The 25,615-nt window shown below is 49.9% G+C and overlaps 1 protein-coding gene across 2 annotated transcripts; it reads right to left on the reverse strand.

Annotated features, from left to right (window-relative positions):
• Positions 1-18,654: 18,654 nt before the first annotated feature.
• Foxl3 (forkhead box L3) lies at positions 18,655-21,282 on the reverse strand. 2 transcript variants are annotated; one of them, XM_063271735.1, is made up of 3 exons: positions 20,527-21,282; positions 19,710-19,878; positions 18,655-19,494 (listed from the first exon to the last, which is right to left on the reverse strand). In XM_063271735.1, exons 1-3 carry the CDS (start codon positions 20,676-20,678, stop codon positions 19,120-19,122), a joined length of 696 nt encoding a protein of 231 aa, XP_063127805.1. In that variant the 5' UTR covers positions 20,679-21,282; the 3' UTR covers positions 18,655-19,119. The 2 variants fall into 2 exon arrangements, with proteins under 2 accessions (XP_063127805.1, XP_038945901.1); XM_039089973.2 differs by having other exon boundaries at positions 20,609-20,715.
• Positions 21,283-25,615: the final 4,333 nt, after the last annotated feature.

Below are 25,615 nucleotides of genomic sequence, written 5' to 3' on the forward strand. Positions count from 1 at the left end.
GTAACACCCAAGGTTGGCCTCTGGCCTCTACATGTACCTATACTCGTGCATGGGTGGGAGCGCGTGTGCGTGCGCGTGTACGTGCGTGTGTACACACACACACACACACACACACACACAAACAAAACCAAGTACCTTTTAGCAGTTACCCAGCCCCTGGTGGCCACTGGGCCTATGGCTCTGGCTGTGTCACATATGTAGCATAACCAGTGTGTGGACTTTCGCACCCAGAGGATGTCCTCAAGGCTCATGGAACATTTCTGTCTTGTGATGTAGTAGTAGTCCTAACTGTGGCGTGCTGTGCCATTTTGGTTTCCTGTTGATGGGCACTGAGTGACCCCTACAATTGCACTCTTTCAATGCTGCCCTGAACGTTCATGGAGCAGCTCCTGTTTTCAATTCTTAGCGAGTGTGTGAGAGTATGGATAGGGGTAGGGAGGGACCGTATATACAAGGGTCACATTCGGAAATCAGAGTACAGACTGGGGTATTGTCAGGATATCGTCCCCTTTTGTTTAAGACAGGGTCTCTCACGGGCCTTGAACTTCACCAAGAAAAGCACACTAGCTGTCCTTCAAGCTTCCAGGTAGCCTCCTGCCTCCACCTCCCATCCTGCTGAGCAGTGATTATAAGTAGATGTCGCTGTACCCTGAGTCTACATGAGTTCTGGGTGCCCGCATTCAAGTCCTTCTGCTTCCATAGGAAGCCATTTCAGCAGCTTGTTCCAACTCTAGGGGTTCCATGCCCTAGGGGTGGAGTTGCTAAGTTACCTGAGAATTCAGGTTAGCTTTTTCAGAAAATGCAAACTTGCTTCTTAAAGCAAGTTTCCACCAACAGTGGAATTCCAATGAATATCCACCAACAGTGTAGATGGCCTCCACACCCTCACCAACCCTGTTATGTTCATTATGTTGTGGGAGAGCAGGGCCTGCGTGTACCTTGGTGCTCATGGGAGACAACTCATGGAGGTCCATTCTTTCCACCACGGAGTTCCCAGGGGTCAAACTCATTGTCAGCCTTGGCAGCCAGCGCCTTTACCCACTAAGCTGTATCCCTTACCCAGTTGGGTTTTTTCCCTAGAGGTAGAGACTCTTGGTGGCTTTGTATTGATGTGTGTGTGTGTGTGTGTGTGTGTGTGTGTGTGGTGTTTGTGGGCACAAATGCATATGTGTATAAATGTATGTGGAGGCCAGATTGTCCTTCTTTACCTTGAGTGTTGTTCCTTGGGAGTCTTGCTTTTTGAGACAGAATCTTTCCTAAGACTAGAACTCACGGAACAGGCTAGCCTGGCTGACCGTTGAGTCCAGGAACCTCCTTGTATCTTCCTCTCCAGGGCCGTGAACACGGGGTGCACTACTGCACCTGTTTTCTTGCTTTTGTTGTTTTGTTTTCACATGGGTTCTGGGAGTTGAACTCAGGGCCTCGTGTCTGCAGAGGGAGCAATGACCAACCAAGCCGTCTTCCCAGGTCCCGTGGCCTGTTTTTCTGTGGATAATTTGTCTTCCTTAGTTAACTTTTCGAGTTACCGTGACAAAAACTATCTGATAGAAGCAACTCTAGGAAGGAGAGATTCCTGGGGGCTCACACTTTCAGGGGACACAGGCTGTCTCTGTGGGGAAGGAGGGCACCGTCCTGGTGGGAGCCTGCAGATTTGCCTGTACCGTTCACAAGATGACGACGTAGAAGCTCATACCCAACTAATAGCAGCAGCCTAAGAAACCAGTCTCTAGGAAGAGCCATTCTTTGGGCAGTCCTTTTTTTGTTTTTGTTTTTGTTTTTGTTTATTTTTGTTTTCCTGTTGCCATTCCTTAGAAATAAAGCTTAGGGACAGGAAATGGTCAAGAAAGCACTGGGTGGCATCTCCTAGACATTTTCTTCTTCCCACAGTTCTCAGCACAGGATCCATCCCTAAGCTGCCTGCTCTTGCCCTCAGCCCCCGCCTTGCGATGGTCTAAGTCCCGTGCAAATACTTCTACTGCTGTAATGGGGGCTCCCTAAGTCTGAGGCCGGGATTCCAGGGCCAGGCTTGTGTCTGAAGCAGGAAGGATATTGGATCTTATCAGCACCCACAACTGGCCCAGAAGAGGGGCCGAGAGGATGGGCTGTGGCCACACAGGGTGGCACTGGACCATGGCTTGGTCTCTCATGGCTCTGTGATACAGACATAACTTTGGCTTCTCTGTGTGTTCTTGACCGGATAGGGTAGTCAGATGGACCTCCCAGGCTGGTTGGGAGGACATCCAAGATTGGGTAGGTTCCAGGCCAGGACACAGTAAGAGCTCAGTGAATAGGAACGTCCAGCAATCACAGAATGTTCCTAAATTCTCCTGGTGCGGGGAGGGGGGAGGGAAGCCAGGCCAAACAGAGGGATGCATGCTAGGTGCATTCTGGGAAAACCGAAATGTGTCTGCCTCTGGCACCCCTGTCTACTAAGCAGTGAGTCTGAGAAATGATCAGAGCTTGGTAAACACGTGCAGGAATGTGGAGTGGACGGCCAGGGAAGATAGAGTTACAGTCTCTGTGCAGAAGAGGAGTATGCTGTGGTGGTGGCTGCTTGGAGGTCTGGCATTGTTGACAAGTATGGGAGACCAGTTAAGTAGTTCAAAGCCCTCTGTGCAAGCAGATGTGTCCTTAACCCCCTGGTGCTGTGTCCTGCTCTGCAGCCTGCCTGGTCACAGAATATCTGCATGGAATGGGGCGCTGCACAATGGGGCCTGTGCTTTTATACTCCTGAAGGGAGCAAGAAAGGCCCTCCCACAGGGGTTGCACACCCACAGCCTGAGCTATCTCCACAAAAACACACCCCTGCCTACCCCTCAAAAAGAATATTAACTCAACAAGTAGTTCAGAGTCTGAGCACTCCTGACCTTCTATTACAGTTCAAGGCATTCAAGGTGTGTGTGTGTGTGTGTGTGTGTGTGTGTGTGTGTTCATTTCTGTGGCAAGAGCACTATAAACTGAAGTTTCATCATGTACGCTATTACTTGAAAAGTCCAAACAAATGTGTTATAATGTGTTATACTATTTACATTTTTTGTGGTGTTGGGGATAGAACCTAGGGTCTAGCATATCTTTGCAGAGTTACAACTCCAGTCCCTCATTAGGGGATTCTAGGAAAATGCTTTATTTCTGAGCCACACCCTCAACCCCTCACTGGGGGATTCTAGGCAGGGGCTCTACCACTGAGCCATGCCCCCAGCCCCTCACTGGGGGATTCTAGGCAGGGGCTCTACCACTGAGCCACTCCTTCACTGCCACCCCCACCAGTGAGAAGAGGCTTCATTGGCAAAAGCATACCCAGAGTTGATGACTCATGAAAGCTGCAATCCTGGTGCTCTCTACATACCTTGCAGGCAGCTCAGCAGGTCAGACAGAACTCCTGACAACTCTGCTGGTCACAGTCTCCATCCCATTTGTTGTTTATAAAGCTGGAGAGGGACCTTCTATAATCTTCAGAGGAAGCCATTGGCCACAGAGTGAAACTGTCTAGCATGTAGTTGATCTGGGAGGTGCACGTGTTACATTCAAAGGGAGCAGGCAGAGAAAGTCTTTGAGAAAAATAAAGACAGAACGGTTTTCAAATGTGATGGTTAAAAACAGTGTAGTAACATGATGAAGGTGTGCAATGAGCCCCAAGCACAAGGAGGCAGACAATGGCCTCACCAAGGCACCTCCCAACCAAAACACCTAAAACAGATGAGATGGAGCTCTCATAAGCAGCCAGAGAGAAAGCATGTTTCATGCAGAGGGATAAAGGTGAGGGCAACTGCAGGTTTCCCAGCAGCATCAGAGTAGAAGGGAACTTCTGTAGTCTGGGAAAGGTATCTACATATTCATAAAAACCATGCTTGACCGTGAAAGGCTGAAGGCTTATCCTCCTAAGGCCAGGACTCAGGCAAAGGTGCCCACTCTTGCATTCAACTTCAGGATGGACGTTCTAGCTAGTGAGAAAGCAAGAAATGAGCAAAACCCAACCAGACTGGAAAGTGAAGAATACTACACTACTCACCGATGCTAAGAAACAGGCCTAAACATGGCTGCCTCTCAAACTTCCTGGGGAGTGAAAATGGTCTCATTCCCAAAGCTGATGCAGTATAGGACCTGACGTACAAGAAGAAGAAAACCTTGACAGCACCCCGTGTCTTCAGGTGTGCTGATCTCCTGAGGGCATGAGAGAACACTTTAGTCTCTGTCTTCATTCAGTTCAGGTCATTGTTTTGGTCACTTTCCTCATTGCTATAATGAAACACCTGACCAAACCAACTTGAGGAAGAAGGGTACATCTTAGCTCACAGTCTGAGGGTACACAGTCCATCATGGCAGGGGTGGGGTAGGGGTGGGGGAAGTATGGCAGCTGCTCACATTGTATCCACAGTCAGGAAGCAGAAATGAATGCCTGTGCTCAGTTCCTCTGGTTGTTTGAATGAGAATAGTCCCCATAGGGTCATATGTTTGGATATTTTGTCCCCAGTTAGTGGAAATGTTTGGGAAGGATTAGAAGATGCGGTCTTGTTAGAGGAGATATGACACTGGAGGGTGGGCTTTGGGGTTTCAAAAGCTCCCGCCATTCCCTGTTAGCTCCTTCTACCTCACAAATGTGGTTCAAGATGTGAGCTCTCTGCTGTTCCTGCTGCCATGTCCTTATTTTTACCACCATGGATGATGACCCTCTGGAACCATAAGCCAAAGTACATACTTCCTTTTATAAGTCTCCTTGGGCCATGTCGGTTTTGTCACAGCAATAGAAACTAATAATAAATAATAAAGAAAGAGTGGCTAGAACAGCTTCCTTCACTTACTTATGCAGCCTCAAGCCCCAGACTATGGACAATGCTGCCCACATTTAGGGTGGGGCTTCCTTCCTCAGTTAACGCAATCTACAAATTCCCACAAACACGTTCAGAGCTTATCTCGAAGGTGATCCCAGGTTTCTTCCAAGGTCACATGTCTAGGAAAGTAGAAACTTGGAAGGTTCTAGAAGGCCCTTCTCCAGCTTTATAAACAACTGCAGGTGGTGGTCTGCAGAGCTGTCAGGAGATCCGTCTGACCCCGTCGAGCTGCCCTCATGCTATGAGTGCCAGGGTTCCAGTTTTAGGAATCATCACCCATGTTTGAGTGTGCTTTTGGTAATGAAGACCCTTTTGGGTCATCCCTGTTTTTATAAGTAACATTCTCCCACCCAACACTTCCCTGTCAGTAACACCAATAGATACTCACTGGCTCATCGAGTGGATTTTGGGGCAACCATTACCTTGTTCTATTGCTGTTCTCTCTTTTGGGGTGAGGTGTGTGTGTGTGTGTGTGTGTGTGTGTGTGTGTGTGTACCTCCCCAGAAGGGGGGAATCTCATACAACAGGAGGGCACATTGAAGAAAATATGGGTGGTGTCTCTCACTGCCAGTGTTTACCATCCCATGCCCATAACAAACACTGCCACGAACCAATTATGACCATTGCAGGACCCATATTTCCAGAACTTTTTTGACAGCATGAGCCTGCATACCACACCACAGCATTCTACTATCTTAATCCTAAAGATCTCCTTCTTTGCTTCCAAAGATAAATGTCTCTGCTCCCATCTACAGACTCATTTGAATCTCTTACAAACCTAATGGTAGAGTGAACTCACCAGCCCTGTGCAAGCCCAGGTTCCATGCCCACACTCAACTGCCCCTTCTGTGGGGCTGTGCAAGCATGCATTCATGGGGGCGATCCTTCAAATAGTTTGTACTTATACGTGCATTAGTCAACTTTCTGTCTCCGCTATAAAATTCCTGCAAAAAACCGATTTAAAGGATGGAAGATTTATCTTGGCTCATGGTTTCAGAGTTTTCAGTTTGTGGTCACCTGGCTTTGTTGCCTTGGGACTGCAGGGGAAAAGAAAGCTGTTCACCTTCCTGTAGGCAGAGTCCTACAGGAACCTGCAAAGATCCACTCCTCAGTGAGCTCCAAAGATCTTTCCCTTTTCTTGTCTCAGTGTGTTTGTGTGTGAATGTGTATATGTAGGTGTGTGTGCATGTGTGGACGTCAGAGGTTAACACCGGCTGTCTTCCTCAATCACTCCCCTTATCCTTTGAGGTGGGATCTCTTGCTGAGCCTGGAGCTCACTGGCTGGTTGCACAGGCTGGGCAGTAGGCTTAGGGATCGATGTTTTTCCCGCTTCTCTAATGCTAGGTTACAGGTAAGCGCCACACATGGCTTTTATGTAGCTGCTGAGGATCTGAACTCAGTTCTTCCTGTTTGCATGGCTAGTGATAGACTGATTAAGCCATCTTCTCTCTCTCTCTCTCTCTCTCTCTCTCTCTCTCTCTCTCTCTCTCTCTCTCTGTGTGTGTGTGTTAGAGACACGATCCCTTGTAGCCGAAGCTGGCCTTGAACTTTGCAGCCAAGGTTGACCTTGAACTTGGGATCCTTCTGCCTTTACATCCTGCGTGCCAGGAGTACATGTATGCATCACTGCCCTTGTTCATGTGCTGCTGGGATGAACTTTTTGAATGTTATGCAAACACTTTACCAACTTAGTCACACCAGAAACCCTAATTGCGTTTGACATTGAGGCAGACAGCCATTGTTTCTTGGACTTTCTCTGATTAAAGGTTAGGAAGGTGACAAATGATTCCTTCCCATAATTAATGGAGGCAGGGCAGAGCCAGGTGGCTCCAGGGGAGAGAAGGGATTGCTAGTCTCTCTGCTTCTTCTTGAGTGTCAGGAAGCTGCTGTGGTCATGATGGGAGGGACTGAGACTCAGAACTTAAAGGTTGGGCTGGATTGGAGTTCGGCTTGGGTGACTTCATAGAGGAGGCAGCCTTTGAGCAGAATCTTAGAGTGGGGCTGTGAAGGGGAGGAAGTGACTGAGAACCCAGAGGGAGGACAGAGCTTGGGAGGCTGAGGACGAGAAGGGTATGGTGTGGCCACTTTTATCTGCTAACTGCTAAACGATGAAGACTTATTTTAAACAGTTTAAGCGTGGTGACAATTCTTCAAGCCTTAATGTATACACTCGGAGTCAAATAAGTTGGATGTCTTAGTGGTTGCTGCACGGTTGGTGCTCTCCATTGGTTTACTGCAGTCTTGGGTGTGCAGGTATGTGCATGTGAGTAGTGACCGTTGGTCCGTGTCAGTCGCTTCTGCACTCACTTTCCACCTTAAGTTACTTTTTAAATTCTGAACTTTTATTTTATATCTGTGGGTGTTTTCTCTGCATGTTTGCACGTGCATCGCCTGTACAAAGCCTGAGGAAGCCGGAAGAGGGCATCAGATCCCCTGGAACGTGAGACTACTGTGAGCCCCCACGTGGGTGCTGGGAATACACCCAGGACCTCTGGAAGAGCAGCCAGTGCTCCTAACCCCTGAGCCGTCTCTCCAGCTGCTTCACCTTTTTGAGTTTCTCAATGAACCTGGAGCTCCTTTGTTGGGCTAGACTGGCTGGCCAGTGAGCCCCAGGGATCCTCGAATCTCTGCTTCCCCAGTGCTAGGGCTATGGACAGGTACTGTCATGCCTGGAGTTTTGTATGGGTTCTGGGGATTGTACTCAGGTCCTTGTGCTTGTGTGGCAAGTGCTTTACCTAATGAGCCATCCCGCCAGCTCCCATATTCATATCTTCAGCATACTAACACACCGAGCACATGTGAATGGAGCTGTGTGCACAGTCTCATGAGGGTTCATGCAGAAAGGATTTTCCCCCCTATACTCTTCACAAGGAAAGCCTGAGGCTCCCTAAATCCTAGTGTTGGGGAACCACACTCTCAGATGGGAGCACCATTGGCTGTCTATGTGGAGAGAGGTCCTGGGCCATGTGGAGCCTCTGCTGTGACCCAGGAAGGGGGCTGTGCCTGAGGTCTTGTCCTGGCAAGGCCTGGTGTGGCCTGGGTCTGCCTTATCGTGTGAGCCGAGCCTCAAGGATGCCTGTGGACAAGCTGTTCTCCCCGGGGGCACTCGGAAAGTTCTCTGGGGTCCAGATGCTGTGTCTGTCAGCACCAACTGACTCCAGACCCAGCATCCCCCTGTAAATCCATCCCTGGCACACCCGGAGCAGCGCCCGTCCAGAGTGGAGGACCATCAATTCTGATGTGATTACGAACCATAAATGAACAACCGATAATTTCTTTCGTAGCCTGCCGTGGATCCATGTGGGCGAGCCCCTCGGATAGCCCCCACCCCAAATTACATCTCAATCAGTGTTAAAAGCCGCCTGACATTTCCCTGTGATTTATGTATTAACCTTTACAGCGAGCGCCAAGCGCTGATGGCTGTCAGCCAAGCGGGGCAGCAGCTCCAGGCCCTCCCTTGCTCTCCTACAACACCCCATGCTGAGAGGAGCCTCAAGGACAGGAACTTGGTGACTCTGGCCAGCCAGGGGAGGCTTGAAGCCAAGCATTGTGAAGAAGATTGAATAGACTGGCTCTCTTTGGCGGTATCAGCAGCTGGAAAGCCTACAGACAGAGGATCACAGCTGTGCACGCTAAAGCCATAGCTGGGGTTCCCAAGACCCTAGCATCCCCACCATCCCTGGAGCAGTGTTCATCGCAGATTCCACACTGTCACCATTCATCTGTGCGTGCCACACCCACACTCACTGTGTGCACCCTCAGTCCTGCCTGTGTGGGCACACATACCTGCATGTACCCAAGTCCCTGGCATGTGGTACGTGCTGGCATCCAGGGCTCCACAGAGGTCATACTCTGTCACAACTATTCCTAGCAGCAGAGAGGCCAGGGACCTGGTGCCTGAACTGAATTGTGTATTAGAAGCCTGAGAGGGACACCTCAGGACCCAAAGGTGGGTATTGTGCCATTCCAGGGAATTCTGATTCCAGGTCCATAGGCCTCATTTCCAACATCACTTTGACCTGGACCTTCAGTGTTTGTATGACTGTGTGGCCCATAAACACTCCACTGAAGACATATTTTTCTGGCTAAAGCATTCACCATCATTAGGCAAAATATTGAGATTTCTGTATAAACACCTGTGGTTATAAAGCTATAGGTTGTCCCATATGCAGTAATGTGGGGGGGAGGGTGAGGATTTTGAAGTTTTGGTTCCTTTAAAAGACACAGAAATATTGTAAGAATGTGTTTTTGTTTTAATCCCAGGTGTGGGATATGGGGCTGCTTCAGAATGCCCACAGCAGCGGACTATGATTTGCCAAGGACTCTCGAAGGAGCGAGATTTTGTCAGCTGCAGATAGTTTTGCAATTGTGTGACATTGGGAATTCTGGGGACTTTTCAGAGGATCTACAAATGCTAGGGCCTCAAGAGGTGGGTGGGGGGTGTTGTTGGTTGTGGTTTGTTAAATAGTCACGCACAAAGAAGAAACAACAAGAAAAAAAATTAGATATCCTGACAGCCAAGATCGAACTTACCCCAAGCAACTTGATGTCCCTAATCAACAGAAAGTAGTCTGATGATAATGTCATCCCCTTTCTACCCTCTGACTTTGTTCAGGGATCTCCTCTTCCCTTTACTTTCTATCCTTCTTTCTCTCTTATCTAGTTAGGGGGTCGAAAGGGTAGAAAAAGGCTAGAGAGGGGTAGAAGAAAGAAGAACCCACAAAGTAGCAAAAGACGGCTAGGGGGGGGGAGTACCCACAAACTTTGGTAAGAAGGAAGATTTTGGAATAGTCACTGTACAGTGACCCACAGTTAACTCAGAAACCAAACGCATTGGGAACCTCAGAGTGTCTGACCACTCTTGCCCCTGTTGGATGGAGTAATTTCTCTGAAGCTCTTTGACTCCACACATCACATTCTCTGTACCACACAAGCCATCCACAAAACAACACACCACAATGAGTATATCCTGAGACGAATGCCAGGCTCCTTTGGTTTTAATTTTTTAGGCGTCTTTGTTGTAGGTGTATGAATGTTTTGCCGTCTTGCATATGGGCATCATGTATGTGCACGTTGGATCCCCTGGAACTGAGGTTAAGGAGAACTGTCAGTCAACACATGGGTGGTGGGAATTGAACTCATGACCTCTGGAAGGGTAGTCAGTACTCTTGACTGCTGAGTCATCTCTCCAGCCCAGGCTTTAAGTGCAGAAGTTTACAGTCTTCTGCAAGAATATAATAATTTAATTACAGAAGAGACTTTTAATGTTTTCTTCCCATCATTCCTTGGGTGCATGTATCAATTTAGCACATCTTTGGGTTACTTTGTATTAGTGTTTTTGATTTTTAAAACTCCCATTTGAATTGCTGACCTGAGACCCACGTGAAAACAAATACACTCAATGAACTTTGGCTTGGGATTAAGACTGACCTTGTAACAGTTTCTGAAATGGCCCTCAACACACCTCATAGGCATGTGATTCACTGTCAGCAGCAAAGATGATCATAAAATCATAATACTGACCAACTCTGAAAAATGTTAAAGTCACTCTGTATCTTGAAGTATCACATATTCCCTCAAGGTTTTATGTAAAAAAACTAACAGAGCTTCCTTTAATTTAATCCCAGCACGGGGGAGGTAGGGACTGACAGGTCTACAGAGTGAGTTCTGGGATAGCCAGGGATATACAGAGAGACCTGGTGTCAAAAGACCAAGCCAAACCAAACCAAAACCAACAACAATACCATTTGTTTAATAACACCATTTCACTAGTATGCAAATTTGCTCCCATCTTCAGCAAAAGGTAAATTATTATTAAACATATGCCAATATGATATATGTGTGTGTGTGTGTGTGTAAATATTACACTGTATACTAAAGAATTGTTTGAGAATAAGCTTACCTATAATTTTTTATCAATCAATTTTAATTTTGGGGGTCTATTTTATATACCTGTGTAGCTAGAATTGTATAAACATTTCCCAGGTGAAAGGAGTGCCAAGGGCTGGTGGCTATCAGCTGGAGGGATCCGACTGTAGCCACTTGCCACAAACCCTATCCTTACAGTAGAAGCCATAGGGCTGGGGTCTAGTCTGCTGCTTTTGGGGTCATGTGACTATCAGGTCATGTGATCACTTTAAACCAATCTGTGTGGGTGGGCATGTGGAGGGCAGGACAGATCAATCAGGGTGGTCACATACCAGCGAAGAATGAAAGTGGGTGGAGCTGGCCTGGGAAGGTTGTCACAGGGGCTGGACAGATAGACCTCAGATTCCTCACTGGCAGTATGGGGACAGATTTGTTTCCCTTTTGACTCAGAGTCAGAATCAGGGCTGAAAATTCCACATGCTTCAAGGACTGAGGACATATTTAGGTGAATTGAGGTTTGTGGGAGTTGACTGGGCTCCTCATTCTGATGGGGATCTGGGAGTGGAAAGCAGGCTGCCCTAAGAAGCTAAGGGGTCACTCACAGGGAGAGCATGGCTCCTGGTCTAGCCTGTGGGCTTGCCACACTAGCCCTCCTGACCTAGTCTCAGGACAATCCCTATCTCAAGGGGCCTTCAGCCTGTGTGGAAAGGAGGACACGAGCTGAACTGAGAAATCATTCCAGACGTCTTGGAAGCCCTGAACACATGTGGATCGTTCTGCCTTTGTGTCTGGAAACACTGACCCACAGCTGTGAGCCCAGGGCTTTTGAGGGAAAGCACGTTCCAGCACCTACCCAGTGTTGGGACAGACCTAGATCCAGGAAGTGTAGATGGCAAGGATGTGGAAGCTGGGGACGTTTGTTTCTGGCTTGGCTCCTGCTCTTCTCTTAGCTTCTATCCCTAGTGACTGGGAACCTAGAGCCAATGTGAATTGTGTAAGTCACTCACCTGGCTCCACAGGTCCCTGGGGCAGGCCTCCATCCCTATGGAGGTGATGACGAAGAGTCTCACTGCTCTCTGCTGTGCCCTTCATACTTTGCCTGGGCTGGGAGCTCTGCCCTGCCCCAGGCCATAGAGGCCTGGGCTCAGAAGGATGTGTTCCCACACTTAAAAGCCACCGGGGTGTTTATGAGGCAAAGCAGAGGAGGAAGGCATTACAACAAGGGATTGCATGTGTGAGGCAGGAGGCGTGACAGCAGCAGGTCGGAGAGAGCCAGCAGCCTACCCTAGACCAGACACCATTCTCCCCTGAGTGTGCAGACTGGGTTGTACTTGCTTTGCCATGCACGTTTGTGATGTGCATGTCTGTGCTGTGTGTGTATAGGTGTATGCTTCCTGCCTCACACATGCAATCTCTTGTTATAATGCCTTTCTCCTCTCCTGGGCTTCATAAATACCCCTGTGGCTTTTAAGTGTGGGAACACATCCTTCTCAGCCCAGGCCTCTGTAGCCTGGGGCAGGACAGAGCGTAGCTGTGTGTTTCTGTGTACCCATGTGCACACTTCCACTCTTGTGTGTGTGTGTGTGTGTGTGTGTGTGTTCATGCGTGTGAGTCTGCATGCTTGTATCAGTGCACAGGTACATGAATCTGCACCCTGTGTACTTGTGCTGAGGGCGCATACCCCCTTGGCCTGCCCTGCACTTCAGCCGGACATGCAGGTACCCTGGGCCGGCTGAAGTCTATCTACACTCAAGCATTACAAGGGAATGGTGAGAGCTTCCAAGCCCAGGAAATGCTGGCTGGGAACAAGTGGAATTGGTGGGCTGGGTGGGAGGAAGCATAGATCTCTTCTACTTGGGTACAGCTAGACTGGGAACATGGAGGCCCGACTGATTTCCATAAACCTCAGCTTTACCTGTCTGAAGCAGACATTCATTTAGGGTGCTAGATAACGCCAGTCTCCTGATGAACCTCACATGAGGGACCAGATCTCCCCCTGGCTTATGCTGCCCACAGACTGGCTTTTGTTCTTTCAAGGACCTTTCAGAGAGGCTAGCAAGGCCTTCTGGGCTCCATGCTAGAACTCCCAGGTTCCTGCAGTGACTCCTCACCCCACACCCAGTGCCCAGCCATTCTTCCAGTGGCTTCCTCTCAAGGCTCAGCCATCCCTTGGTTTGTACAGACTCCCAGCTGCTGCTCCTGCTGCAAAGTTCAGAGGTCACCTTGGTCAGGAGAGAGCTGTCTTGCCCATCCAACTTCCTACCAGGGGAGCAAAGCTATCCAGTTTCTCCCTGCCAGCACCATCCACATTTACATCAGAGGTTTATAAGAAGGGGAGGGAGGCCTTGGGGAAGCCCTGAAGCTGATGTGCCCTGGAGGGCAGAGTAGTCCTCAGTGGGGCCCCTCTTACCAGTTCAGGGATTTGCAAGAGGCCCAGGAGGATGGTATATGTGATTTCTGAAACACGGTCGCTCCTTGCTCTTTGGATGTCATTGACACTTACAGAGAAAGTCTGGGAGTTGGGGACTCATCTCAATGTCACAATGCTTGCTTAGCAGGCGTAATGCTCTGGATTCCATTCTGAGTGCAGGTCGTAGCAGGAGAGCACAGAGAAAGCCTGAAGCTGGGCATGGCGGTGCACACCTACACTGTGCGCATCTCGAAGGCGAAGGCAGGATGGTCCCCGGTTTAAGACCACCTCTGTCTCAAAAGAAAATGTAAACCCAATTGTGTTATCAACTCTCTGGAGGCAGAGACAGAATTATTTCAAGCGAAAGTCCAGCCTGGACTACATAGAGAGCACAAGTGACAGAGCCCAGGACAGGGCAAGCGCTCTAAGCTGGGTGAAGGCGGGTGTGGCTGCGTTACCCTTGGCTGATGGCTCTTCTTTGTCACCTGGATTCACACAGAGCACAGGGCAAGGCTGAACGAAGTCCTGACATTCCCATCTAATTTCCTTTCCTCTTGAGAAACGGCAGTGCCATGTGACCTCCCCCCGTGTTTATTACAAATCTAATACCCCGTGTTTCAGTTCAGTGAACGCACATCTTATTTGGAACCTAGGTTTGAAGTCGCCTAAAGCTGGCCGGAATGTAATTGTACTGGTGCATACAAGATCCTGTTAATTTCTGTTGGGCCTCACAAGCTGTGTACTGTTTTGGGGACTGTCCCTCCTGCACAGTGGAGCCTGAGGACCAGGCCCTTTTTGCCCAGGATGTGACTGGCATTTTGTGCAGAATGAAAATGTAATTTTGTAACTGTTCACAGATTGTTAGTTTGTTTGGACAACAACAAAAATCACATCACAGACCACAGGTCAAGCCCTTCTCTTCCCCTCCCCTCCCCTGCCCTTCCTTCCCCCTCCTCCCCTCCCCTCTCCTCTCTTTCCCTCCCTTATCTCCCCTTCCTTCCCCCTCCTCCCCTCCCCTCCCCTCTCTTTCCCTCCCTTATCTCCCCTTCCTTCCCCTTTCTACTCTTTCTCCTTCCTTCCTTCCTTCCTTCCTTCTTTCCCTTTTTGATGCAACTCTTCCTGAGAAAGTGGTTGGGCGCTGGTGGTGTCCCACTACAGGGGACCCCCTTAACATTGGCAGGTCAGCAGCTGAGCCACAGTGGGGGTTCTGGACTGTTCCAGGTCACCTTCCCCTTGGAACTGCACTTCAGGTAGTAGATAGGATGTCTCTTACAAAAATTTTGTATTTATTTATTCTGTGTGACTGTGTATATTTGGGTAGATGTTGAGGGTACATAGATGTCATAGAGCACATGGATGTCAAGGGACAGCACTCGGGCATTGGTATTTTCCTTCTACTGTGTGGTTTCTGGAGATGTGACACAGATAGCAGATTTGGTGGCAAGTCCCTTACCCACAGAGGCATCAAAACAGGTTTTTGTTTTGTTCTTGAGATAAGATTTTACTATGGAGCCCTGGTTAGTCTGGAACTCACTGTGCCATCTAGGCTGACCAGGAACTTCCAGAGATCCACCTGCCTCTGCCTCCCAAGTGTCGATGTGTACCACCAAGCCCAATCGCAGATTTATTTTTACTTTAAATTCTGTAAATGCATGTTCTCTCTGTGTGGGTATGTATACAAGTGGAGGTGCTCATGGAGGCCAGAGGAAAGTATTGCTTCCCCTGGAACTGGGGTTACTAGTGGTTATGAGGAGGTGGATGCTGGGAACCGAACTCAGGTTCTCTAGAAGAACAGTACGCGTTCTCAACCTCTGAGCCATTTCTCCAGCTCAGCTGACACTTTCTAACTCCAGATTACTGGCACCCTTGAGATGAGATGCTCAGAGCAGTGGCAGGAAGAGAGAAAATGGGGATTTTGCTGCTACTACAAGGATACCTGCCTGCCTGTCTTCGGACCCCGTGGTGGGGCTTCCAGGCTCCTGTGGATAACTGATGTCTTTTCACTTCTCCTTCTCCCAATCTATGAACCCCCAGAGGTGCAGGGATAGCACAAGCACTCCCCCTCTACCGTGCAGGGGTGCCCCCGTCACCAGGCACTTGGGCAGATGGCCTTGTTCTGCAGTCCCTTTCCTTCAGATCCTCTAGCTTGACAAGGAGGGACACCTTCAGCCTCACTCCAGACTAGGCTCTGCCTTCTTTGTCCTCTATGAGACTTTGATGGCTCCCACAAATTAGGAGACATAGATCAGCAGCCCAAGGAATGTATCCTAACATCTGCTCAAAGGCCAGAATTCCACGTTGCAGAAGTCGATTTCTCAGATTTGAGTCAGTAAACATTCTGCATAGGGGAGAATAGCAGACTTCAACAGAACCTACCTAGAGAACCGTCTGGAAACTGCCCAGGTAGAGCCAATGGCTGGCATAGGTGGTGACAGGGTGTATTCAGGATGGTAAGGGGGTCAGACAAAGGTGAACCTGGGCATTGGAAGAGACATAGGACTGTCATAGGTCCCATGATACCTATATTCGTTTTTACATTTTGGAGAGAAGCAGGCTCCAGCCTGTGTTCTAAGCTTAGACTGTCTGTGCCGAGAGCTTCTGGGACACTGGCTTTGAGACAAGCACACTCTGGTCTAAACCTCGAAGCCCAGGCCTGCCCTGGGGGTAGGAAGACTTCCTTATAGTGTCATAATTTAGAAGGTGGGAGAGAACCTGGCTTTGGTGAGGAAACTGTGGTGGGGGGAAGGGGAGCCTGAGAACAGCTGGCCACTGGAAATAGGAGTGCGCTCTAATGAGGGCCGATTCCAAAATGTTGGAACAGAGCTACAGACAGATGACAGAGGAAAACACCTTTGTCTCCCTGTCTGCCTCAGACGACCTAGGGATACTGCAAGGTAGCTTCTCTGAGGGGTGGGAAGTGGCTTTAAGGAAGTGAGGTGTCCAGGAGATCAAAGGGGAAACTCCTGGGTCCCCAGTCCTCACTTCAGGTTGCAGCCAGTCCACATCCCTTTGTCTCAATCCCAGACACCAACAGTGCAGACATGGACGGATGTTGAGGGATGGAAGCCAGACTGTCAGGAGGTACAGACTGGTGTAAATGAAGAAGCAGCAGTCCCAGGGTTCAAGAAGGGCCAGTCTGGCCTGGGGCAAGCCAGAATCTATTTCCCTGTCTCCCCAAGGCTGTATTTTCTATCTGCTCTACTCTACAAGCCCCCAATTCTCTCAGTTTTAGGGCTGAGGTCCATAGGTTTTCCTTTTCTCAGGGCCTCAGATTTTGGCAGTGTCTGTGCCCCTGTGGCCCAGGGGGGCAATGCCAGCATAGGGTGTTTGCTACATTGCCTGGTCAACAGCTTCCAGGAGGCAGGCTGCACCTGATGGGCGGAGAAACCCAGAGGTGTATTTTGACTTGCAGTGGAAAACAGCCATCTCTTGCTGCCAGCTAGGGAGGTTGCTGGATCTCCCACCGGATCCCACAGCTTGAGTTAGGTGGCCTGCCCTTGGAAGCTGGCTGTACTCCCTTTGCCTTCTTCTGGGGCTACAGAGATTTGCAGCCCAGCCCGGGAACTTTTGGCTGGGACCGTGGTAACTCACACTTATTTCCCCCTGAGCTGGCACTTGGCAACACTTCCCAACTTTGTTAATGGAAACCTACTGATCCGTGACGACGCGCGTGGCAGACATCTGCTCGGGGGTAATACGCTGGTAATGTGCGTATCGATGATCAATCTGCGGATTTGCAAGAGCGGCATAAACTATTTAATTATAATCACGTTGGGCGAGTCTGCGTGGTGGCAGCGACATTTGAATAGGTCACGGCCAGCCCTCACCCCTGTTATGTTATTGGTATTAAATGCCACTCACTCCTGACGTCGTGGGATATCACACGCTGGCAAACGGGAAATGTCCCTTTGCTTCTAAGAACATGATTGATAGCCTCCACAAAGTGACTGCCAAACCTCAAGGTACACCGGCCTCGCCTAGCGCTGGCTTCACCTCTCTTGCCCGTGGTTGTGGAGATGGCTTTTGGCAGTGAATCTGTGTGCAGAGTCTCCCTAAGGCCCCCTGTTTTGCTCAGGGAAAGGGGCTTTCCTGTTTCAAATCAGACTTTGCTAACGAGAACGAACTGTATGAAGCAACCAAGCATCCAAAAGAATGAACACAAATTCTATTTGCTCAGTTGGCAGCAGGAAAAAAATTATGTATCTTTGGACAACTGTCTGAGCCACCCCTGACTTGTGTACTGTCTGTGGCGTGAGCCGTCTCAAGTAGATCCAGTGTGAATTGATACTTTTAGCATACCTGATGGACAGACAGATATACAAAACAAGGATACAGACAGATGCATGGCCTCAGTGCATGGGCATGTTGTGCGTGCATTCACACACACACACACACACACACACACACACACACACACACACACACCATCCTGACAGCTCAGACAAGCCAGGACAAAGGAGGAAGCCTGCATGGAGCAAGCATATGTCTGGGTTACTGTTATGCCTGGCCATCAGGCAGCGCCTACGTGCACGTTAGGTGTCTTGGTGAGAGCAGCGGAGTTCTAGAAAGCTGCAGGTGGCTTTGACAGGAGGGTGAATCTGCTCCTTTGGGAAGCACTGTGGAAAAGGACTCCCTCTCCTCTTTGCTGGACTGGAGTGGGAACAGCTTCTAGGTAAAGGCTATGCTCCCCAGGGTCTGCAGGTCAGACAGCAGCCATGCTGCCTTCAGGAGATCTACAGCAGGACCTCTTCCATTTTCCCCAGCCACTAAAGACTCTGTGGATCAGGCATTCAAACAAAGGGACTACTTCATCAGCCTGGAATGGCAGCTAAGTCTAAGAGATATCTCCTGGGACCCCATCCTGCCTCTCTGTCCACCATCCTTTTTCTGTGGCCCATTTTTTAATTACAATTCTCAATCGAGACAGCCAGACTGGTCAGGGGCCATTTTGTCTCTCAAAGGACGAATCAGAGAGCACATCAGATTATTAAATGCTCAAATTTAGTCACAGCAAGTAGTTAATGCTGCAAAAAAGGGGGTGGGGTGGTTAAAAAAAATGGGAACAGTGAGCATATAGTTTCACTGTGCCTAACTGGTTTCTTGAACAACCCATCTTACATTTCTCATGGATGTATGTCCACTCCTGTCTTGAGCACTTCACTGTGCAGTGGGTATCTTCAGTCCCCTGCTAGAGTCCCTGCCTGCAAGGAAGCTAGTCGGGATGGAGGACCACGATAAAGTTCCCTTTCCCCTCTATCCCTGTCCTTTTCTCCTTTCCTCATCCCTGTACAGAAAACTTATGCTTACGTTTCTTAGATTTCTTATTTTGAAGCAGGATCTAACTAATTTTACCTAGTCAGGCCTTGAACTTATAATCCTCCTGCCTCAGCCTCCTAAGTGTTGGGATGACAAGCCTGTGTCAGCATGCCGGCTCTGGGAAGTATGTTTCTGCCGAGAACACGGGATGCTTCTGGTTATGCCTCTCGTAGCTTGGCATCACTATAAGCCTTGGGGTGAGTAACACAGGATAGATTCAGTCTTCACAGCTTTAAACCTCATTATTTTTAATGACAGGGAATTCCTTATCCAGGAATTAACGTTACTGAGTACACGTTAATTTTGGAGCCATCTGCCACATGACGGAGAACAAAGTGCTACCTGATTCTGGGGAGCAGAGGGTGATTTTACTGCTTGATGTAGGAGAGCATTCAGTGAGACCACAGCAAATCCTGAAGTGGAGCCGAGTCTGAGTCGGGCTTTCCTGCGAGAGATCTGTTTTTATTTTTTATAAAGTCACAACATCACCATAAATACCTTTTATAAGAAGGTCTCCATATCTCTCCAAATGAAGGACTGAGTCTCCCTGGACAGTCTGTGAAGAAATAGGCAGATGTGCCAATGTCGGGGTTCTTGATTCAAAATACCTGGTTCAAGTCCTGCCTTCAGGGGAGAATCAGGCCAGAGTCCTCAACTGGCTGCAGCAGCCACCGGGGCAGAGACCCAGAGGCCACCTCATGCTGCCCAAAACTGGAAGCTCATTTGCTGGGGCTCCAGAGTCGGGTACCTGGCTTCCTGTGAGTGGCAGGACGACCTGAGAACTGGGAAAGGGTCCGGGGAAGATAGGATGTAGTCAATGCTGAATTTGATGTCTCTGTGTGTCACAAGCCTTGCCTGAGCCTCGCGATCTGGGGCTTGCGTGCCATCGGGGCCCGGGGACCCGCGGGCTGCTGGCTGGAGGGGACCCGGGGCCTCTTCGCTCTTGGGGCCGCGTCGCCTGCGTCGCCGACGGAAGTTGCCATTCTCGAAAAGGTCCAGGAGGGATTCGCAGCCGCCCGCGAACGTCCAGTAGTTACCTTTGCCCTTGTCGTGGCCCTCGGTCCGTGGCACCTGCGGGAGTGTGAGGCTCAGTGAGTGTCCCCAGACACGAGGCAGGACGCACCTCAGGCAAGTGTGAGCAGGGGTGGGGTGGGCAGCGGGAATCTGCTAGAAGGGAACTTTGGCGCTGGCTGTGAAACCAGCTACCCCGCCACTCTGCCCGTCACAAGGGACTACTGGGGACACTCGGGGGTACACTGTGTGCAGCGGGCGGGGGAGGGGCTCACCTTGACGAAGCAGCTGTTGAGCGACAGGTTGTGGCGGATGGAGTTCTGCCAGGCGCGCTGGTTGGCGCGGTAATAGGGGAACTTGCGCATGATAAAGTCGTAGATGCCTGACAGGGTCACGCGGCCCGCGGGGCTCTGTTGAATGGCCATGGCGATGAGAGCGATGTAGCTGCGACCAGGGGTGCCAGACAGAGGGGCTGCATTAGTCAGGGTGGCACTGAACTGCAGAAGCGCTGGTGAAGTCAGACCTGCCCTGAGACTGGTTGGAACCCTTGAGACCAGGTGGAACCTCCATCCGCTGGAGCCCCAATGACCTGCTAGAGCTCAACAGGCTGGCTTGAAGCCTCTACGGAGCCTCTGGAGTCCCCCAAGATCCTCTGGAGTCTCCGTCTCCCAGACCCTCTGCAGAACCCTGGTCCCTTTGCAACTCTCTTCTCTTTACCATCTGAACCCACCACCTCCCCACACACAACATACACACCCGCTAGAGACCCTCTGAGACCCTCTGAATCCTGAGACCCTGTGAACCCCGAGATTCTTTGGAACCCTGGAAACCCTCTGTAGTCTCTGATACCCTCTAGACTCTGCGGGACCCTGCAAAACTGCCCTGGGCCTGTTGGCTCCCCAAACTCCAGTGGGGTATTGGGGGTACAGAAGAAGCTGTGGTTCGTTAATCTCACAGCTCTCTACTTTTACCCAGACCCCACTTTTAACCTGGTCAGCACTTGGAGGATCCCCCCTCCCTGCCCGGTAGCTATCTCCAGAGTGCGCTGGAACGAGTCCTTCATTAGAGATCCCCATAAGGAATGAGTCCCACCTCTCCCTGGTCTTGGTGAGGTTTTGGTGACACAGACCTCTACCGCTCCTGTGGGACCCCTGAAACCTGCCCCCCGGGTCACCTGTATGCTGGCCTTGTGAGCCGCTTTTCCTCGTCGGCGCTGCCGGCAGGATAGTCGTCAGCGTCATCATTGAAGCAGTTATAGGGGTACTGTGAGCTGTCAAACATCCTGGCGGCCCTGTACTGGCTTGTGTGCTGCGCCGCTGCCGCTTCCTCCTCCGTGCTGGCCGCCGGCCGCCTGGGCCCAGCCCTGGGTTCTCTTAGCTGGGCCAATAGCCTCTGAGTGCAGGGCGCAGGGAGCCTGGGCTTCTGGGGTCCTCGCCTGCTCCGCCTGGTTCTCTGGCGTCCAATCCCAGTGCAGGGGGCTGTCCCCAGCCACCACAGCGTGGGAAGCAGAGTTGGGGAGCGTCGCCACCTTCTGACCTTCAGGCAAAGGAGGCCATGAGGGTGGTCTGGTTCTGCAGTCAGGGCAACTCCTGTCCGTCCTCCCCTGAGGCCAATCCTGAGCCTGTTGCAGGGCCCTTGGAGTTCCATGCAGATGCTCCACTCGTTGCTGCACCCACAGCCAGAGGTGATGAATGGGGAGCCAGTCCTAGAGAGCTGAACTGCTGTTCCCTCTCCCACAGGACATAAGCTGGCCGCTCTCAGCCCCACCCAGAGATCAAAGACTGGTCCAGGCAGATAGGGCTCCTGCCCCAACCTGGCTCCCCGTTTTCCCATTGTACCAGGTAGCCGATGACTAGAGATCCAAGGCCCAGGGTTTCTTCCAGCATCCTGAGCCCTCCTTCGGTGGACCATCCCTGCCTAGAAATCGCCTCTCCTGGGTGCTCTGAAGTCACCGAAATTTTTCTGAGCCTCTGCCTTGGCTCTCTGGCTTGGGAGGGTGGGTAAAGTGTTTGTATAGAGAGGAGGCATCTGAGTCAAATTGGGAGACCATGGTGAGGTGGGATGATGTCTTGGGGACTCAGGGCATCCTAGAGACTTCGTTCCAACAATCTACAGACGCCAGACTGGGAACCATATTTGTGAACCCAGAGAGATGAGAGGCCAGGGCTAGCCTTGGGTAGTTTTCTCCTTCAGGGCAGCACCTTTACTTGGTTGTTGGAGCCTAGTGCTACTCCTTCTCTGGTAACAAGTGGCCGCTTAGGTGGATAACACTGAGGCGCTCTTTGGAGAAGCCTGAGTGCACCAGGTCCGGCTACTTTGTGCCTCAGTGGTGGTGTGACTACTGCCCCAGCCCAAGCCACACTCACCAAGAGGAGTCAGGAATTTGGGAGAAGTAAAGTACATAGCCCCTCTGTGAAACAATTTGGCAATCGCTTTAAAAATCAAACATGTAGTCAGTAATGGTGACACAGAACTATAATCCTGGCACTAAGGATTATAGTGCATTTCAGGTCAGCCTGCTCTATACAGTGAGAATTGTCTCGAACAAACAAAAACACAGGATTACCATTTGATCCAGTTATCCCATAATATACCTTTACACACAGCCACGCAGAAACCAGAAATCAGCACCAGAGGCTCGGAGGAGAGTTACAGCAAACAACTTCTGATTGGAAACACACCTTTCAACAGACGTAAGGTTGAGAAAACTATGTAGTATCCACGCTGTAGACGTTTTACACAGACGGTAAAAATTGAGGGCCTCTGGGGATATGCAAAAGACCAGTGAAAACGCTGGATTCAGAAGTTTGCCCACTTCACAGTCTGACTCATAGAACACACATGAGAGACCAGGTAGATGCAGCAGGGCCTTATGACTCTGCTTTAGTGATGACACTGTCTCCTTCCCATAGTCACAGGCTCACTCAGAACCAAGGGAAGACATACAAATTGATTTCCAAAGGGAAGAGTATAAGGAACACTGTGAGGAAGGCAGATGGGATGGCTGGTGCCACGCAGCCATCTTTGCCTTGTGAGGAGAGCTACTATGCAGTCATATTTTTACAATATAGCACCACCTCAGAGGCCTGAAGGGATGACAGAAGGATAACAGGGAACAGAGGGAGTGAGGGGAGTCTTCTATGTAACATGAGACTACAGACCAAAACTGCAAGACACACGGAGAGCAGTTGGTCAGAAACATAATGGCATCAGATGAGGGTGCGGATCTTCTGTCAGACATGAAACTTGCTCATGTTCTCTCCTGCGCTGGGTTGCAACTTGCTTCATAGCACCCTTCCAGGGACTCTAATATGTTCAATTCTTTACAATTATTTTTAGAGAGTTATTTATTTTTTGTTTTATGCGCATTGGTGTTTTGCCTGCATGTAGGTCTGTGTGAAGGCACTGGGTCCCCTGGAGTTATAAACAGTTTTGTGAGCTGCCATATGGGTCTTGGGAATTGAACCTGGGTCCTCTGAAGGAAAGATGGCTTGACCGTTGAGTCATCTCTCCAGCCCCCTTAACATGTTTGATTTTGACAAAACCCGTCTGCGACTGGCTTATTTTTCCTTCTTTTGCCAAAGCCTTTGTTGTTATTGCATCCAAAGCTATGATTTCCCACAGTGTCTTCTACAGGAGCTCTGCCTATTCCTCTGTAGGCCCGGGATGATGTGTGGCCCGTGTCATGTGTGTCGGGGAGACCGAGGATGTTAGGGGATAAAAATCAATGTGACACGAAAGTCTCAGCTTAACTCATGGTGGCTGAAACAGACAGATGTGGTTAGAACGGAGGTTGTGGGGACTAGGGGATGTTGATGTGTTGGGGATGGTGGTATGGTGGTAATTTTTGACAGCCTGATGGGGCCATAGCACTGTGAATATATTAATGTTGTAGAGCTGAACACAGGCAATCCTAGCACTCAAGAGGCAGTTCGAGGTCCCCTCACTTACACAGTGAGTTTGGAGGTCAACCTGGAATGGATACATGAGACCTTATTTCAAAACAAACAAAAACAACCCAAATCACCACCACCATCACTACACCACCACCACCACCACCAACAACAACAACAACAACTTGAGAGTGGCTAGAGAGATGGCTCAGTGGTAAAGAGAACCGGCTGCTCTTACAGAGGACCTGGATACCACTCCCGGTCCCCAAATGATGTCAGACAGCGATCTATAAACTCTAGTCACAGGGGATCTGTTGCCCTCTTCTGGCATCCCTGGGTACTGTACACATGTGGTACACATCCAGGAAGGCAAACACATATAAAAAATAAAATAAAATAAAATAAAATAAGATAAAATAAAATGCTGCTAACGGGTAAGAATGTTGAAAATGTTTAAAGTCTAACACCTGCTTAAAGCTGGAGGGGGGGCACTAAGCAAGATTAGCAGAAGTCAGAGACTTTGTGTGTGCTCGCAGAAAAGTTGTGTCCACAGGCAGAGGCTGGAGGAAGACACTGGGTATCCTGTTCTATCATGTTCCTTCTCCATATTCTTGAGATAGGGTCTCATGCTGAACCTGGAGGTACCCTGGCAACCACCAGTGCCAGTGACCTTTGTGTCCCCATCCTTCACAGCACTGGGATCACACACACACACACACACACACACACACACACACACACACACACACATTCAACCATACTTGACTTCTTTCATGTGTCTTCGGGATCCAAACTCAGGTCCTCGTGGTGGTAACGCAGGGGCTCTTAGCTGCTGAGCCATCTCCCCAGCCCTGTTGTATTAATTTATTGACATAAAGCCATACAATGTGGTCTAGGCAGGTCTAAATCTTGAGATACTCCTGCCTAGGTCTTTGGATCACAGGGCTGGGGTTCCTCCACCTAGGGGTTCCTATGCAGCACTGGGAGTGTGGGGACAGCCTGTGTGGCCCCTCCCACGATCCCCTCAGATTTGAGTTTCAGTGTAGGGTTTGGGTCATAGGGAGCTGTGTGAACCGGGTTGGAGGAGGTGGTACAGACTCTGTACACGTTGAAAATCAGAGCCGAGAGGCAAGGGTGTAAAGGGATCAAAGGAGACCCCTGAACACATTCATATCTGGACCCTCTTCCTGTCACTAGAAGGCTTGGGCTGACCACTCTACCCAGAGGCTCCTGACCTGTCTACTGCCTTGCCAGGGTACATGTGTGTTTCTAGTGAGAATCTTTTTTCCCTCTGGAGAGTTCTAGAAGGCTGATGTGAGTTCACACTTGCCAGAAGGCAAAGGGATGCTGAGTACTGTACACCTTGATATCCCAGAACCATCCTCTCAGTTAGGCTCCTTTATCTCTGTGTCATGTGTCCTTTCCTGGGGAGATATGAATGAACTCACCCTAGGCAGGACCTAGGTTTAATTTAGTGAAGCAGTGAGTTTATTGGGGTTCCCTATAGGAACATGACTCAAATGGGTGACACTCAGGAAAGCTGCAGTCTTGGAGTTCCCTGTAAGATGAGTCCCGGCTTGCCCTGCGAAAGCAAATGTTACTGTCTGTGTTACCCTGGGAGTGGCCTTGTGAAGCCTGTAAGTTTGAGGAGCTGTCTGAAACTTGAGACTTTGTTTACTTCTTGATTAGCAGCCTCCAGGAGGGAATGGTTCCCTTCCTAGGAAAGAGCTTACCCATCAAAAAGCAGAGTCTTTGGACAAAACAGCAGTTGTCTCCAATGCTCTGGCAGAAGTGGCCAAAGATGACTGTGTGGTGTCTTAGACGTTCCAGGTGATCATATGACCATTTATCTTGAGTCCCCGTGCTGGCACCTGCCAACAGCCAAAGCCCTGCCCTATTCTCACACCAAGGCAGTGCGGGGTCTATACGATATCCACTCACAGCCCCATGCAAACACGCAGTCACGGTGATCATAGGCTTTGTGCGTGACTCATGACCTGTGGTGGTTTGAGTAGAAATGGGCCCCAAAGGCTCATAGATGGAGTGCTTGGTCTTTAGAGAGTGGTGTTACATGGCAGGGATGAGGAGGTATGGCCTTGATGGAGGAACTATGTCCCTGGGGGCGGGCTTTAGGGTTCAATACTCAAACTAGACCTAGTCTCTCTCTCTCTTTTCTTGCTACCCACTGATCCAGAACTCTTGGCTTCTACTTCAGCACCCTGCCTGCCTGCCTGCCTGCTGCCATGTTTCCTGCTATGATAATGATCTGTAAGCCAGCCCCAATAACA

Source organism: Rattus norvegicus, chromosome 12 (assembly GCF_036323735.1).
Source record: "Rattus norvegicus strain BN/NHsdMcwi chromosome 12, GRCr8, whole genome shotgun sequence".
NCBI lineage: Eukaryota > Metazoa > Chordata > Mammalia > Rodentia > Muridae > Rattus > Rattus norvegicus.

Bases quoted from the DNA above. Each gene is read 5' to 3' on its own strand.
- Foxl3 (XM_063271735.1), bottom strand. From the start codon at position 20,678: ATGATGACGCTGACGACTATCCTGCCGGCAGCGCCGACGAGGAAAAGC. The intron at 19,879-20,526 runs GTGGGACTCATT...CCCTGGTCGCAG, and splicing joins CTCACCAAGACCAGGGAGAG to CTACATCGCTCTCATCGCCA. The intron at 19,495-19,709 runs GTGAGCCCCTCC...ACACTCCCGCAG, and splicing joins TCAACAGCTGCTTCGTCAAG to GTGCCACGGACCGAGGGCCA.